Below are 14,570 nucleotides of genomic sequence, written 5' to 3'. Positions count from 1 at the left end.
AATGCCATTACTGTCCTTGTAACTGAAGTCACCTGATGGTGTAGGAATTGTGTAAGAAGCATAACCAAAGATTATCCACTAACTTGTTTTGATCCTGAAAAGTAATTTTAAAGTATATTTACATTGTTACAACGAAGTGCCTTTTTAAAGAATGATTATTTAAAAATGGTTCTTAATTCAATAAATAACTATTGCTCAAACCGATAGATGTCGATTTTGCCACGACACAGCGCCCCATGCGCAAGAAACCATACCACACCTACTGATGGTATGTCCCGCAACTCGTGCAATAAGACATCGATACCTCAAGGACTTTGCGGAACAGACATATTACAAGAGGAAGAAACCTGGTGGTGCAGGCTTATTGGGGGCGACAGAACAAACTGGCAAATCGCCACGGCACAAATCCTGGAGTACATCACTATCAATCTGCTTGATATGTAGCCATGTCGAGGAACTCAAGATGGCTTACTGATCATCACGTGAATGGACAATAATATTGTAAAAATCTTTTCTTTTATTAAACAATAATAATAAAAATAAAAAAAGAACTATTTATACAGTTCACATTTACCCCTCTAGAGCTAGTACAGACCTACTATGTAACTTGTGTAGTACAGACCTATACCAAAAGGTAGTTTACCCAATACCAAGCAGATAAGTATTGTGTAGTCTCACACAGTGTGACTGCAACAATTCTTACCTAACACTTAACTACACTTAGTCGCATGTATGATCACAGCATCTGAACATGTGAGACTGCACCTCTCATATTGTAATGGACCAGTTACAGAAGGCATTGCTGGCCTCACATGGTATTACTGAGGCATTTGCATCTGCATTTGTAATATGATTGCTGCACCAATACAATGTATTGTATTAACATTTCTTTCACGTTACTTTGCTTTTAGATTCCAGACATTTCCAAACCCATTTAATTGTTGCTCTCTGAGATGCAATTGATGTTAAAAATCACATCAAATCACTTTCTGGTTTGATTTAACTTCATGTGTTTTCTTTGAATTTGGCAAGCCCCATTGGTAATACAAAGTTTACAATCCAGCTCATCTATTCCAAATGTTTGCAGAACCTTGATTTAAACACTCACAAGAACAATTTCAAATAAACTTTATTTCAAATGAAACACATTAGCATTTTTATTGTACAGAAAAAGCACTATAAGGATTAGATCATATCACATATTATTATACACAATAGAGATACACACATTAAGTGCCTTTGTCATGTTGTAAAGTAATTAGGCCGGGTTTTGTATTACAATATTCACAGATTAACAGTATTACAAATTGTGTGTAAAATAGCCACACGTATTCCCATGTATATAAATATAGAATTGATGTGTCTATTCAGTACAGTATAATAGCAATACAGGATTGTTTTTGCACAAACTACTAAGACCTAAAATAATAAGAAACATTTCCAAATAGTGTACAGTAATTAAGAGAATGGAAATCAGTAATACAAAACATCAAAACATATTTGATATGTAATTGGTAATTGTTTTATAGAGCTAGAATGTGTAATTAAACCATGCCAATACATGCCAATACACTTGACTAAATGTTTTTGTTATTGTATAACAACTATGACTTTACTTTGTAGAATATATTTGTAATGCAAAATCAACAAAGCAGAAAGGTGAGTGTACATACAGGCTGTTACATACAGCTGCCTGAGTAGACAACAGTACAAACTATTTAGGCCTATGTCTCTCTCTCTCTCTCTCTCTGATATGAAGTGGCAAACGTCTGCCAGAGGTCATTTGAAAATAAGTCATGTGTTTAATTTGAACCAGGGTGTGGATTGCGGCTCCAAATAATGCCTATGTTTCACTCATACAGAGCTAGCGCTATAACAAGAACACGCTAAAAAAGTTAGGAACAGTGGATACAATGCCTTTCCAACATCTGTATTCTCTACGGTAGATATAGAAGAAAACACAGACTTCATCTGTCATCCGCGGTCTAGTAGCCAAGTTGCCAACTTTAGATCCAGGAACCCTAGGGGGCAGCCCTTCCTTTTGCTCTTGTCCAAAAATTGGTAATGACTTTGTCTCACCAACAGCAACTGTACACTGTGTTGTCTAGTAGTGTGTACATTTCATGTTTATGCTCCTTTCCTACTGACCTCCTCAGTTTTGTAGTCCAGTCTTGAGAATACCTCACACGCCACACCTCAAGATGCTCCTCCAATAATCAATGTTCTAATGGGAAGCACACCACTGCTACATGGATGTTAGTTCTGCCCCACACGAAAAATTAATTTGTGAAACAGCATTAGATAAGTAAACAAAAATGAAATGTACATCTAATGAATGAGTTCTGTCAGTGGGTATCTAATCTGCTTGCAAAGTTCAGCTATAAAACACACATCAAACTGCATCCATATGCAAGATTGCTATAGACTATTATTTACACACTTTGCAGAGCTACTTAATTTGTATTTGTTCTAAAAGCACCTCTCCCCATTAGGAATTCTTTAGTGTTCATGTTGGGTTTCAAGAGAATGATGTAACACTTTGGGATGAAGATGCAGGCCATCAGTCCAGTGGTGGAAGCCAATATGGCGAAAGTCTCCACGGCTACCATGTATTTTCCTCGGGCGCTGATGTACGCTGGAACAAAAGACAACCACACGCTGACGAAGACCAGCATGCTGAAGGTGATGAACTTGGCCTCATTGAAGCTGTCAGGGAGATTCCTCGAGATAAAGGCAACAATGAAGCTCACCAATGCCAGAAGCCCCATGTACCCCATCATGCACCAGAAGGCCACGCTGGAGCCTTCATTACACTCCAGGATGACTTTTCCTGGTATGGATTCTGTATTCGTCAGTGGAAAAGGAGGAGATGCGATAAGCCAAATAGTGCACCCAACCGTCTGTAGAGTGGTGCATCCAGCTATGATGATTTTGGGGACGTTAGGGCCGAGCCAAGTTTGAAGTTCACTCTTTGGCTTCCTGATGTGGAAGGCCAAAAGCACCATGCAAGTCTTCCCTAGCACACAGGAGATGCAGAGCACAAAGCTGATACCAAAGGTCACCTGGCGGAGCATACAGTTCACCAATCCAGGTTGACCAAAAAAGAGAAAGGAGGAGAGAAAGCAGAGGAAAAGAGCAAACAGAAGAAGGAAGCTGAGCTCCCTACTGTTTGCTTTCACAATTGGCGTGTCCATGTGCTTCACAAAGATGAAGAAAACGATGGGCGGAGTCAAAGAAGCCAATACAGTCGCAATGACTAATGACAGCCCCAGAGGTTCTTGGAAGGAAAGGAATTCCACGGCTTTCGGGGAGCACCAATCCTGTGGCCCGTTAGGCCATTCCTCGTCTGGGCACTTGGTGCAGTCGATGGAGTCTGAACAGAAAGCAACAAGAAAACATAGGTTGAATGAACGAGCAAAGTATTTAGAGTCATCGTATACATGTAAATAGTTATCAAATCTTGGTTTAGACCGTAGTCTGTTATGCTTAACATTGAACTATTTGCATTGTTACCAGTTTAGAAGGTTCTGTAATCTACTGTGCAATTCCTACAATATTGTGTTGCCAGCGCAATTAGTGCATCATTGACTACGTGTTTAGGACATTACATTTCTTGCTGCTTCAATCATTCTTTCAATTAAAACCCCTATTGGAAAAATATGTCCCAAATAAATGAATTCCTTTTTTGTGATGCAGTTTGTAGAGATCAGTGATTGTGGGTATTTTGTCATTCACAGCAAAGAATACACTATCTAATCTGCTATCAGCATACAAAGGCCCGGGCCTTGCTGCATTCTTGAGTGGGTTCAGAAGACCTTCAAGAAAAACGTTCACACGTGGCATATGCTATATACAATCAGAGCATCCATTTGACAAGACTATATCAATATATACAAAGTGATATGATAACTGGCATTCCTGAGTCTGAAAAGGGATTATTAAAATGCATATGGTAGGCCTTTGGCTTGAACATTAAAAAGTCTTTTAATATAATTAAAATCAAAGACAAAACTTTTATTTGTAATGGTTAAGATGAATTCTCTAAAATCTTTTGTAAATTAAAATGTAAATGATCATAATCAAGGGTAGAATTCAGAAAAGGAATGGTTTTCAATGCAAGACTTCCATTCTCTAAGATGGCACTCTGGCTCACATCATGTCAATTGCTATTCTCTCTTAATCGTTAAAGCAAGGGCCAAAGCATGGCTGCCCAATGACCCTGAATAGTTTTAAATTTAGAAACTCAAAAGATGTCCATCGCATTGCAAGAGGGGAACGTTCATTGTGGTTACCAGGTTCTGCAAAGGAATTTTTGAAGACTCTCCTTTTGTATTTTAGAGGTTGTGTATAGTGGGAAATGTTCAACATGCTCAATACTCTCTAATAGGTCAACACCGAACCTGCCAGCCAAAATGCTGCTGAATGGGGTTTTAGGTGCCTAATATTAGGGGGTATCCAGATTTCACATTTACAGTGGAGAGGCACGATTTTACAAGCCAATGAAATTGAAATACCTTCTTGGAAGGGATTTGAAGACACTGTCCTTTGAGAAGTTTTGTATAGTGGAACATTTACAGCATGCTCAATAATCGCTTACCGATGAACATCAAACTTCCCAAAATATGCTGCTAAATGGGGGTTTGAGGTACCTAATATTAGGGGGTATCCATAGTTTACGTTTTCAGTGGAGTGACAATATTTTCCAAGCAAATACAATTGAAATGCCCTCTTGGAAAGAAATGGAAGACACTGCCCTTTGAGAAGTTCCACTGGGCCCTTATTTTTTAGCTGCCCAATCTCTGAATTTAATTGAGCCCAGAAGAATGTTACAAACATTTGGAATCCTTTTAATAAATTGCCAGTAAGAGAAACACCTGAAAAGAACTCAATTTTTGAGTAATTTTAAGGCACCTTGATCTAAAGTAGACAAAACAATATGAAACTAAGATCTTGAAGAGACAATGAGGACATGTTTGGGCCCTGATTCTGAATTATGTTTTTTTCTGTTTCTTTACAAAATTTTTAAAAGCAGCAGGGGTGTCTGTATTTCCCGGCATAGTGCTGGTGGCCAGACTTTAGTGACATTACATTGAATAGGAACATTTAGAGCGCATTTCATTTCCCGATGGGTGTCCGGGCCCTGGACCACTTGCATGCCTCGCGCCCCTGAAAAGCAGTGTGGGCGTCATTGGTTGGCCTAGTGTAACATCTTATTTTCTCAGGCTGTATGATGCTTTGTTTGTTGTGCCCAGTGTCAGAATGTCATTTGTTACTACAATATACAACTCTGTAATCTAGTCTTGAGCAAATAAAACCTCTTTTTTGTTACCGGGTGCTCGTAAGTTGAGGGAAGGCGGAAGGTATAAACAGAAACCAGGTCCGCACAAGCTAACCCTCCTTTAGACACAAGTGAGGGTCCCACCTAGAGTTGAGGAACCAAGTCACTTCTAATCATGAATCAGCAGTATCATCAGTCCAGAATAATAAAAAAAAAAGATTAATTCAGAAAACATGTAAAATATCTGCAAAATGCAGAGGAACACACAGTTGCACAACAATCTGCAGAAAATATGAGACAAGCACACAAATACAAAAGCGTCAATGATTAATGCATAAACTAATGGTACATGGACACATTTATGGTGGTGTTGGTACTCAAGTGAAAAAGCAATTCCTGAAATCTATCGAATCGCAATTCACTGCTGGTGCTTGATTAAAGTAATCTCTGGCGTAGTCTGTGAAGCGGCACTTTATTTATTTCGTTTTCACAAGGAGTAGGGGGTCTACTCCTGGCCACTCGCAATGCGACAGGACAACTAATCTCGTAAACTGTCACATGATCATGATGATTCCAAGTCGCAGAAAAGACTCACCGCAATAGTCCACATTGCTGTATTACAATTCATTTTCCCAATAAGCACACACAACAGTGCGGCACTGAATTGTCAAAAAAGCTTAATTACGAAAGAAAACGAGATGCATTTCAAGGGTAAGATGAGAGTGGGTGAAGTGATTGGTGATGGTTCATCCCAGTCATCCCTCATTGTAAATGCATACAGTACCTATGATAATGATCAAAAAGGGGGGGGAGGGGGCAACATGTTTACATGAAGAACCAAGCAGTGCACTCTGCTGACCTCAGAGAATTTTGGAGACATGGTGACATTGAGGTTATCTCTCTAACCTGTCAAGATGTCCTGCAGGAATTCTCTCGTAGGGTTGAATTTATACCCAAGATACTCAAAGAAAGAAGCAGACAAAGGTTGGCATTGTTAATATATCTCCACTCTTTCTTTTTCTCCTTCTAAGCAGCTTTCTCCCAAAATAATTCAATGAGGATGTACTTGGGTTACATTGGAACAGATACAGCAACACAAGGGGCCTCATTACACGGACAGTGGTGGACCAAGGTGCTATTAGCGAAGTGTGTACATTTCATGTTTATGCTCCTTTCCTATTAGCACCTTGGTCCATGTCGGTAAAATACCGGCACCGCCTTGGTGGAAAGGGGAATTACCGCCTTATTCCAAGGTTGGTGGAGCGGTAATTCCCCCTTCCCCCATTGCCCTTCCCCATTCCCATTTTTGCCCCATAGGGCATAATGGGAATGGGGAAGGTGCTAATTACGGCACCGCAAATTGCAGAACCGTAATTAGCTCCCTGGTCCCATTGCGGGTTAGTTTTTAATGCCTGCAAAAAGCAGGCGTTAAATTCCCCAACCCGCAAAGGGACCTCGTAGTAAGGCGGCAATGTTTTACCGGTACCGGTAAAATACCGGTACCGGTAAACCCTTACCGCCGTCCGTGTAATGAGGCCCAAGGTCTCTAAGTGCAGAAATGCACTTCAATTGTGTAACAAAGTAACATCATATATTCCTTTTTCCAGACATTTGGCATACTGAATCCCCATCTATAGATGGTTTCACTTTTTCACTTCAGCCAGCTTTAAAGAACAAAAACATTGTCCTAAACCTGGTCTTATTCGGGTGAAAAGCGCTGCTAATATTACAAAGTATTATACTAATTTGTTTTCTCCTTACTTATTAGATGTTGTGTAGACTTTAACTAGGTTTTACAGAGAAATGGAAACGTTTGTTAGAAATGTCGACAATTCTCCTAAAATGATCTACACTAGGGATTTACTTGTTTGTGTTGTGGTAAAATTGATTTAGCTGCTCTGGCTAAATTTTATTGGCTGGGAATCTGAATGCTAAATGTCCTGAGACGTTTTTAGCTCTGGGGGAAACCTGATTATGTGGCAGCAAGTTTCCCAACTGAGGTGTGTCTTAAACAAAAATTGTAATGCTTCATGGTAGAGCACAAGGTGACATACCAGGATAATTGACTAGATACTGTACAGGGCTGGGGTCATTTCTGGGCTACTTGTTGGTTTCAGTGCCTCAATTCCATTTTATTTATACCTAGTGATTCTAGCGATCACTCGACCCTAACTGCATCCTTGGTTCTCGATGTATTAAAAGAAGAGACGATCAGTACGGTAGCTAGCAGAAGTGGGCCATCGCATTACTAGGTCTGATAAAAATATTAATCTGTTCACTGAGTACCTAATTGAAATTGCACCAGATTACGCTGTTTGATTATAGAAACATTGCTGTTGTTACTAACCCAAGTCCTTTTTGTGTTTGGGCCAATGAGTTATGCAATGATTCGGCGATGGTACTGAGATGTTCTCGTTCATCTAAAGCCTACTTAGTAACTAATTAATATGAGGTCATTGCACATTTGAACTATGAACTTGGGAGGCAGTTGAGGTTTGTCTCATCAATTTCTGATGCTGGCGCGAGCAACAAACTGGAGAGGATTAGAAAATTGAAACAATGGTACAACAACTGGCTAAAGGTACATAGTCACCATCCAATGGCAAAAAATGTTGAACATTAAGGATAAAAGTTACATGAAGGAGTTTTGGGTATTAATATACAAGGCTGGTAGGAAATCATTTCCTTAACTTTATTTTTACCAAAATAGGCCATATGAAAAGTCGAATTAGATCAGAAAAATCGCATTGGAGCAAATGTATAGGAACATTTTGCTACTGTAGCTTTTGGTAAATTTGTACTGTCAAATGATGTATTTCTAGTCTGGAAAGGTTTGTTTTCTGTGAAAGATATTAGTCACATTATTATTAGGTCAAATCTTGCAGAGCACCAGGCCTTGACAGGTTGTCTAATATCGTTTCTTAATATAAATTCTGCAATTTATTTTTACAAGGTCCTCTTTGTACAATCTAATTCCCCACTCTTTGACCAAATCACTTTTGGTCATGGTCTTTTAGAAACAGGGTCAAGAAGATTCTCTCAATTACCAATGATGAATTGCCCTTTAAGAATATTCATGTAAAATTCTGCCTTCTTCTTGGAGAACTGAGTTCCTGGACTTCAGAGCATGGCTTTTTACCCTTTGCCCAAATGGGTATCAGGCCATTAATTTCTAGTATTCATATTGGTCTTCTTCTTTCTTTGTGTCCCCATGAATCTGTATGGTATGGAAATCAGTCCAGCACTCATGGAACCTTGGTCATCTTGGTTTAAGGGAAGGTTATGGAAGAGAAATCTTGGCCTTGCTAGTGGAGTTTCTATTTAACCAATAGGAGTGAAACTGGGCTTGGTCTCATTGTCTACTCTGTTAAAGCTCAGGACATTCAGGGTATACATTAATATCATCTGAGGTTTATACTCTGATGGTCCTTTTAAATGAATAAGAGGGAAGATCGAAATTACCAAATGTCTATCTTTGTGAATCTTAACAAAGGTTTCTTGCAGCTGACTGATGTTAACATTGATTGGTCTCTTTCCGAAGACTATTATCTTGAGTGAAGTTCAGAGAAAGGCCTTGATACATGACTGGTAAAAAAAAAATGCAAGACCCAAGTGTAAGGCACAAGAGATTATAAATTGTATTCGGCAAGAGTATGAGATGTTTGTACATTCCGGTTACTATGTTTTGATCAATTAATTAGAAACTTTAGAAATGCAGGTAGCTAGACAAGGCAGTCCTCATAATAAACAGTATTACATGCTGTCTACGCAACAGTTATGCTTGGAAACTTTGAAACCTCTTTCTCTAGAATGTTGTGAGACTGAATTTATTTTTGTGACAGCCTGCATTAGGCAGATTTGTTCATGATACAGGATTTATAAAAACTGACCATTTTCTGGAAAGAAACATGGAGAGGGGGCGGACATTACTGAGATTTGAGGTTGTTGAATTACATAACAATATTAAGGTATTGTTGGACGGCAAAATAATTAATATTCATGTATTTGGACATCATTTATGTTAAACTATTTCTGTTCATGCAGTATAAGGATTTAAATGTCATTCCCATGCTGAAGGATAATCTCTTAATATTGGTCAATTTTGATGGAACGTTTTAATTTTTTTTACATATTGTGTGATAGGTTTAATGTAAACCAAAACATATGTTAATGATAAAAACAATGATATTAACAGTAAACATTTGCAAAATAAAATAAGAAATTAGACAATGCATCGACTGAAAAGAGGATGCAGTTTATTAAAGACAATGTGGCCTCAGGATTAGTAACATCATTAACAACATCTGAAGATACAGATATTGTAATTGAAGACATTTATAGTGCACTTGATAGTTTAAAACAATATGCAGGGACTGGTCAATGTGGATTGCATATGAAATTCTATCAGCTACAAAAACAATATTTCTCTTAGCCCATACAAGTATAGTGGGGACCCAAATGACTAAATAATTTACCAATGACCACTATACACAGGCAGATTTCTAGAGTAATATGGTTTTTGAACCACCGCATTAATGATGTTCGTGGATGAGCTTTTTGACAACATTTTTTGGATGCTGGTCATTGGCTTTTTCGACCAATTGATTCATTCAGACTAGCAACGATTCTTCCCTGGTTGACCCACTGTTAATTATGTCATAGCAAAATTATTTCATTTGTGGTACAACTCCACATGATGAGGCTGCTGTACTCATGGCATTAGATATTGTGAAATAATGTAATCTCTTGTGTTGAGGTTGTCTGTGGGCTACATTGTAAGAATTTGGCTTTGGTGGAAAATAGACCATTTGTTGCTTTATAATTCCGCTGTTGCAAGAATAAGGGCTCATTGTGTATTCTTTTTACGGAGAGGTTGACACGGATGCTGTCAACTGAATGTCACAGGTCACAAAGGATTCTGTCAGGAATGGCATTCTGTCAAGAGTGGCACAGGGTACCCAGGTAGGTTTTGGGTGGCTGTGCTGAAGTAAGGTAGCAGATAAGCACACAAAGTAGGAAGTTCAACAAGAAAGAAGAGTATGAAACTGTAGCTGTGAGCAAAAAGGGGCAAAAGATACAAAGGTACAAACAATCTGGATTCCCTCTTGGGGTGTATGCTGAAATGGGAAAGAGTGTTCCACGAACCTTAGGAAACTCCAGCCTTCTGCACAGATTGATATAACAGAGGCCCACGCTGTATGCTCATGGCTGGGAACAACAGCAGTGGGTGTCTGTAACACTGAAAACACGACAAGGGAAGGGGCAGAGGTTGCCTGCCGGAAACCAACAGGCAAGCTCTGTACAAAGGGATTACATAAGACACATGAGAAGACAAGAACAGATATATCCAGCGAAAAGGAAGTCAATGAGCAATCTAGCAGAAGGAAATGAAGGAAAGGCAGTTAGACTGAAGTAGATAACCTAAGGTGGAGTACAGAGGACTCAAGGAAGAGAACAAGGGAGCAGCATTCAGGAAAACAGAAGGGCTGCAAAGTAGGAAGCAGGTCTGCAGTCAAGAGTGGGACTAGGTGCAGGCAAACTGTAGTGGACTGCGGAACACTGTAGTAGGCTGCAAGGCAGGGAGTCCAGAAGAACAGGACAGAGAGAGATTAGTAGTAGGCGACAGACAGAGAGCCCAAAAGAATAGGGCCGCGAGGTAGGGAGCCAGAGGAGCAGGGCTGTAGGCAGCTAAGTGTAAAACAGGCTGTAAGGCAGAGGAGTGTAGCAAGCCGCAAAGCAGGGAGCCCAGAGGACAAGGGCTGTAGGCAGCAGAGGGAGACAGGCTGCAAGGAAGAAGCCCAGAGGACACGCGCTGTAGGCAGCGGAGGGAGCAGGCTGCAAGGTAGGAAGCCCAGAGGACAAGGGCTTGGAGACAGCAGAGGGTTGCAAGCTGCAAGGTAGGGAGCCCAGAGGACAAGGGCTGTAGGCAGCCGGAGTGAGGCAGGCTGCAGGGCAGGGAGCCCAGAGGACAAGGACTGTAGGCAGCCGTAGTGAGGCAGGCTGCAGGGCAGGGAGCCCAGAGGACAAGGATCGTAGGCAGCCGGAGTGAGGCAGGCTGCAGGGCAGGGAGCCCAGAGGACAAGGACTGTAGGCAGCCGAAGTGAGGCAGGCTGCAGGGCAGGGAGCCCAGAGGAAAAGGACTGTAGGCAGCCGGAGTGAGGCAGGCTGCAAGGCAAGGAGCCCAGAGGAGCAGGGCAGCAAGGAGTGAGCCCAGAGGAGCAGGGCCGCTGGCTGTAGAGGGATGCAGAGGACTGTAATAGGCTGCAAGGCAGGAAGCCCAGAAGGGCACTGGATCAAAACAGGATAATGCAGCAACAGGAACAGCATACAAAGTAAAGGGTCAAGGCAAACAGGAGCGGGGAGAACTCAAGATGCAAGACACTGTGCTCCTGCAGGCAGCTGCTTATATATAGCCCTGCCCTGTTCTGAGGCAGGCTAATTGACAGCACCTGGAGCAGCACACCTGAAGACAATCTGCCTCCTCCCTCTCTGGTCCTGAGCAGGTGGAAGCAGCACTGGCCGCTAGGGCTTCTGGGGATTGTGGTCCCAATAACGATGAATGAGAATAGCCAGGAATTGAGGACTGCAGCCAGGTGCATTATGGTAAATGTAGTTAATTGAATAAAATAAGAAAGAACCAAAGTTGAGCAAATGGAAATAAAAGACCAAGGCGTGAAAAGGAGTTGTTCAAGGAGTATTAGGAGGATAAATGAGTACCAAGTAGTCCATGATGGTTGCCAATGCGTGCGCCAGCGGCGCGGGCATGACAGATTCCACGTTTGGAGGACTTTGGCTCAATAAGCAACTAGTGAAAAAGAACATCTTGGCGATATTTTGGTGAAGAAAGGATTCATTGTCAATACACACCGGCCATTTTGAATTGATGTATAAGTACTCTTTGTACTTTTAAGATGCTCTCTATTAAGTATATGCCCTTTTGAAAGGGCATACTATCAACTGGATTCAGCAAGGCAATGCAGTAAATCCTACCTGGCTAACTGTGTACACAAAAGCATATTCTGATCACTTAATTACAATAAGAAGCATCATAATCTGTGTCATAATCTTTTGTTAACATTTGTATTGGTAATGAATCCTTTCTACACCAAAATATCACCAATGTCTTCTTCTTCACTAATTGCTGTGTATGTCACAAGCTGTCTTTTTTCGACAAGGCTGTTCTATTTTTACTCTGCTCAATATATTGTGATTTGCTTAATGAATTTCAAATAATTATACTTTTCATCAGAAGCTCAATTCTCTAGAAAAAGTGAATAGCAAATTTAATTTAACAAGTACGATTCATGAGACGATCCAGAGTTGTATAAAAAGGGTGTAGAGCTGACCTGTCCAGTGTGGATGTAGCGGAGAAAGGAAGGAGGCCTTTTATCCGAATGTGGGGTACTCAATCTCGCCCAGGCCTGCGTGAATGTTTACCACTCCTTTTGGAGTTCTCATCCTCTCGTTACTTTCATTCCTATTGAACTAGTAGTTCTGATACGGTCTTCGATAAGCCCTCTCAAAAGGATTGCTGTGTTGAATGGTACATTTTGAATTTTATATTTTTATCAAAAATATTGTTTGTGGTGAGAATTTTTTAATCGTCCCTGAAATGCAGCTGATGTAATTGTGATAGTGAGGTACCGGACTTGCTCTGAGCTAGGCATATGCAAAACATAACACAGATGACAACTTACTGCTGTGTTTTGAAATTTCTCCTTCCGGACATGACAAGCAGGTGAAGCAGCACTGGGGTTGTCCCTTGAGAATGTTCTTCCGAAAACCAGGAGGACAGTCATCACTGCAAACTGAGTGGGGCACCTGAAACAAGAGTATGTTATGATTATGTGCTCCAAATTCAGGGATCACTATTTAATTTCTAAGTGCATACCCCAGAACGATCACCTCTTTTCCTCATATGATTATTGTGCTCGAGTGCGCAAACATCTTCATCACGTAAAGCAAACACAACACTTTATTTACAACTAATGCGGATAGCGGCTGTAGGTCTGAATTGAAGGAACGGATGCTTAGCACAGTGTTCCTTTTGCTAATATCTTGAGTACTTTACATCTGATACAGCCTCCAACTTGACGCTTTTGAAACACAATACAGCTCTAAATTATAAAAGTAAATGGTAAATGGTGGCCTGTAATTTCAAAAAGCCAGATAACGTATAGCTCCTTTATTGATGCTAGTTTGTAGTCTTTGCAAGAGGCTTGTGAGGTGGTCAATAGTAAAGTGAATGCAACTAACAACACTTGGAGGATACGTACACTGCAAGCAGCCGAGGGAGCACTCCAAAGTGGGCTTGTGCTGTGTGGAACACTTGTTTCCACTTTGCATTAGGACCCCCAACCGTAGTACCCCCAATGATCCATGCAAGGCTGGCGGGGTCACTTAGCTCCCACGCCTTGTATGTCCCATTGGGCATGTTGGCTGAGGTGTTGAGTGCCTTAGATCTTTAAGAGGGTGTATCCCCTCAACTGATGCCTCCCCTGGCATTGGGATGTACACTGGAATCAGAACTCTGAGAGAGGTGTTGATTGACAAGTCCTCGCAGAACAAGGCCATGGTGTTGAGCGACGGAGGTATGCAGGAGACGCTGCCCGACGATAAGTAGCATGCGATTCAACTTCCACGTTTCAGAGCCTTTAAGAACCGAGGATCGGACCCTCTGCTGCAAAGTTCTCGCAGGACAAGGCTGCAGTGTTGAGCAACGCAGGTACGCAGGAGACGCTGCCCGACGATACGTAGCATGCAGCGCAACTTCCACACTTCCGAGCCTTTAAGAATCGAGGATCGGACCCTCTGCGACAAAGCCCTTGCAGGACAAGGCTGCAGGGTTGAGCAATGCAGGTACGCAGGAGATGCTGCCCGACGATACGTAGCACGCAACGCAACTTCCACTCTTCCGAGGATTTAAGAATCGAGGATCGGACCCTCTGTGACAAAGCCCTTGCAAGACAAGGCCGCAGTGTTGAGCAATGCAGGTACGCAGGAGACGCTGCCCGACGAAACATAGCATGCAACGCAACTTCCATGCTTCCAAGCCTTTAAGATCCAAGGATTGGACCCTCTGCTGCAAAGCCCTGGTAGGACAAGGCGGCAGTGTTGAGTGACACAGGTACGCAGGAGATGCTGCCCGACGATACATAGCACACAATGCAACTTCCACACTTCTGAACCTTTAAGAACTCAGGATCGGACCTTCTGCGGCAGAGTCCTCGCAGGACAAGTCTGCAGTGTTGAGTGACGTAGGTGTTCGGCAATGAAGGGGTCGGAACGGGGC

General features: G+C 41.5%; 1 protein-coding gene across 1 annotated transcript in view; it reads right to left on the bottom strand.

Annotated features, from left to right (window-relative positions):
• Nucleotides 1-2,453: 2,453 nt before the first annotated feature.
• LOC138554586 (vomeronasal type-2 receptor 1-like) overlaps nt 2,454-14,570 on the bottom strand; it is a 230,367-nt gene continuing 218,250 nt past the window's right edge. The window contains exons 8-9 of the mRNA XM_069642596.1: nt 12,976-13,099; nt 2,454-3,373 (exon numbers count right to left, since the gene is read on the bottom strand). Of these exons, the coding sequence (XP_069498697.1) occupies nt 2,454-3,373; nt 12,976-13,099 (1,044 nt within the window). The remainder of the gene's footprint in view (nt 3,374-12,975; nt 13,100-14,570) is intronic.

This window comes from Ambystoma mexicanum, chromosome 1q, assembly GCF_040938575.1.
Source record: "Ambystoma mexicanum isolate Mex_15411 chromosome 1q, UKY_AmexF1_1, whole genome shotgun sequence".
Lineage (NCBI taxonomy): Eukaryota > Metazoa > Chordata > Amphibia > Caudata > Ambystomatidae > Ambystoma > Ambystoma mexicanum.
The sequence above is the reverse complement of the archived record's forward strand: the minus strand, read 5'-3'. Positions and strand labels throughout refer to the sequence as shown.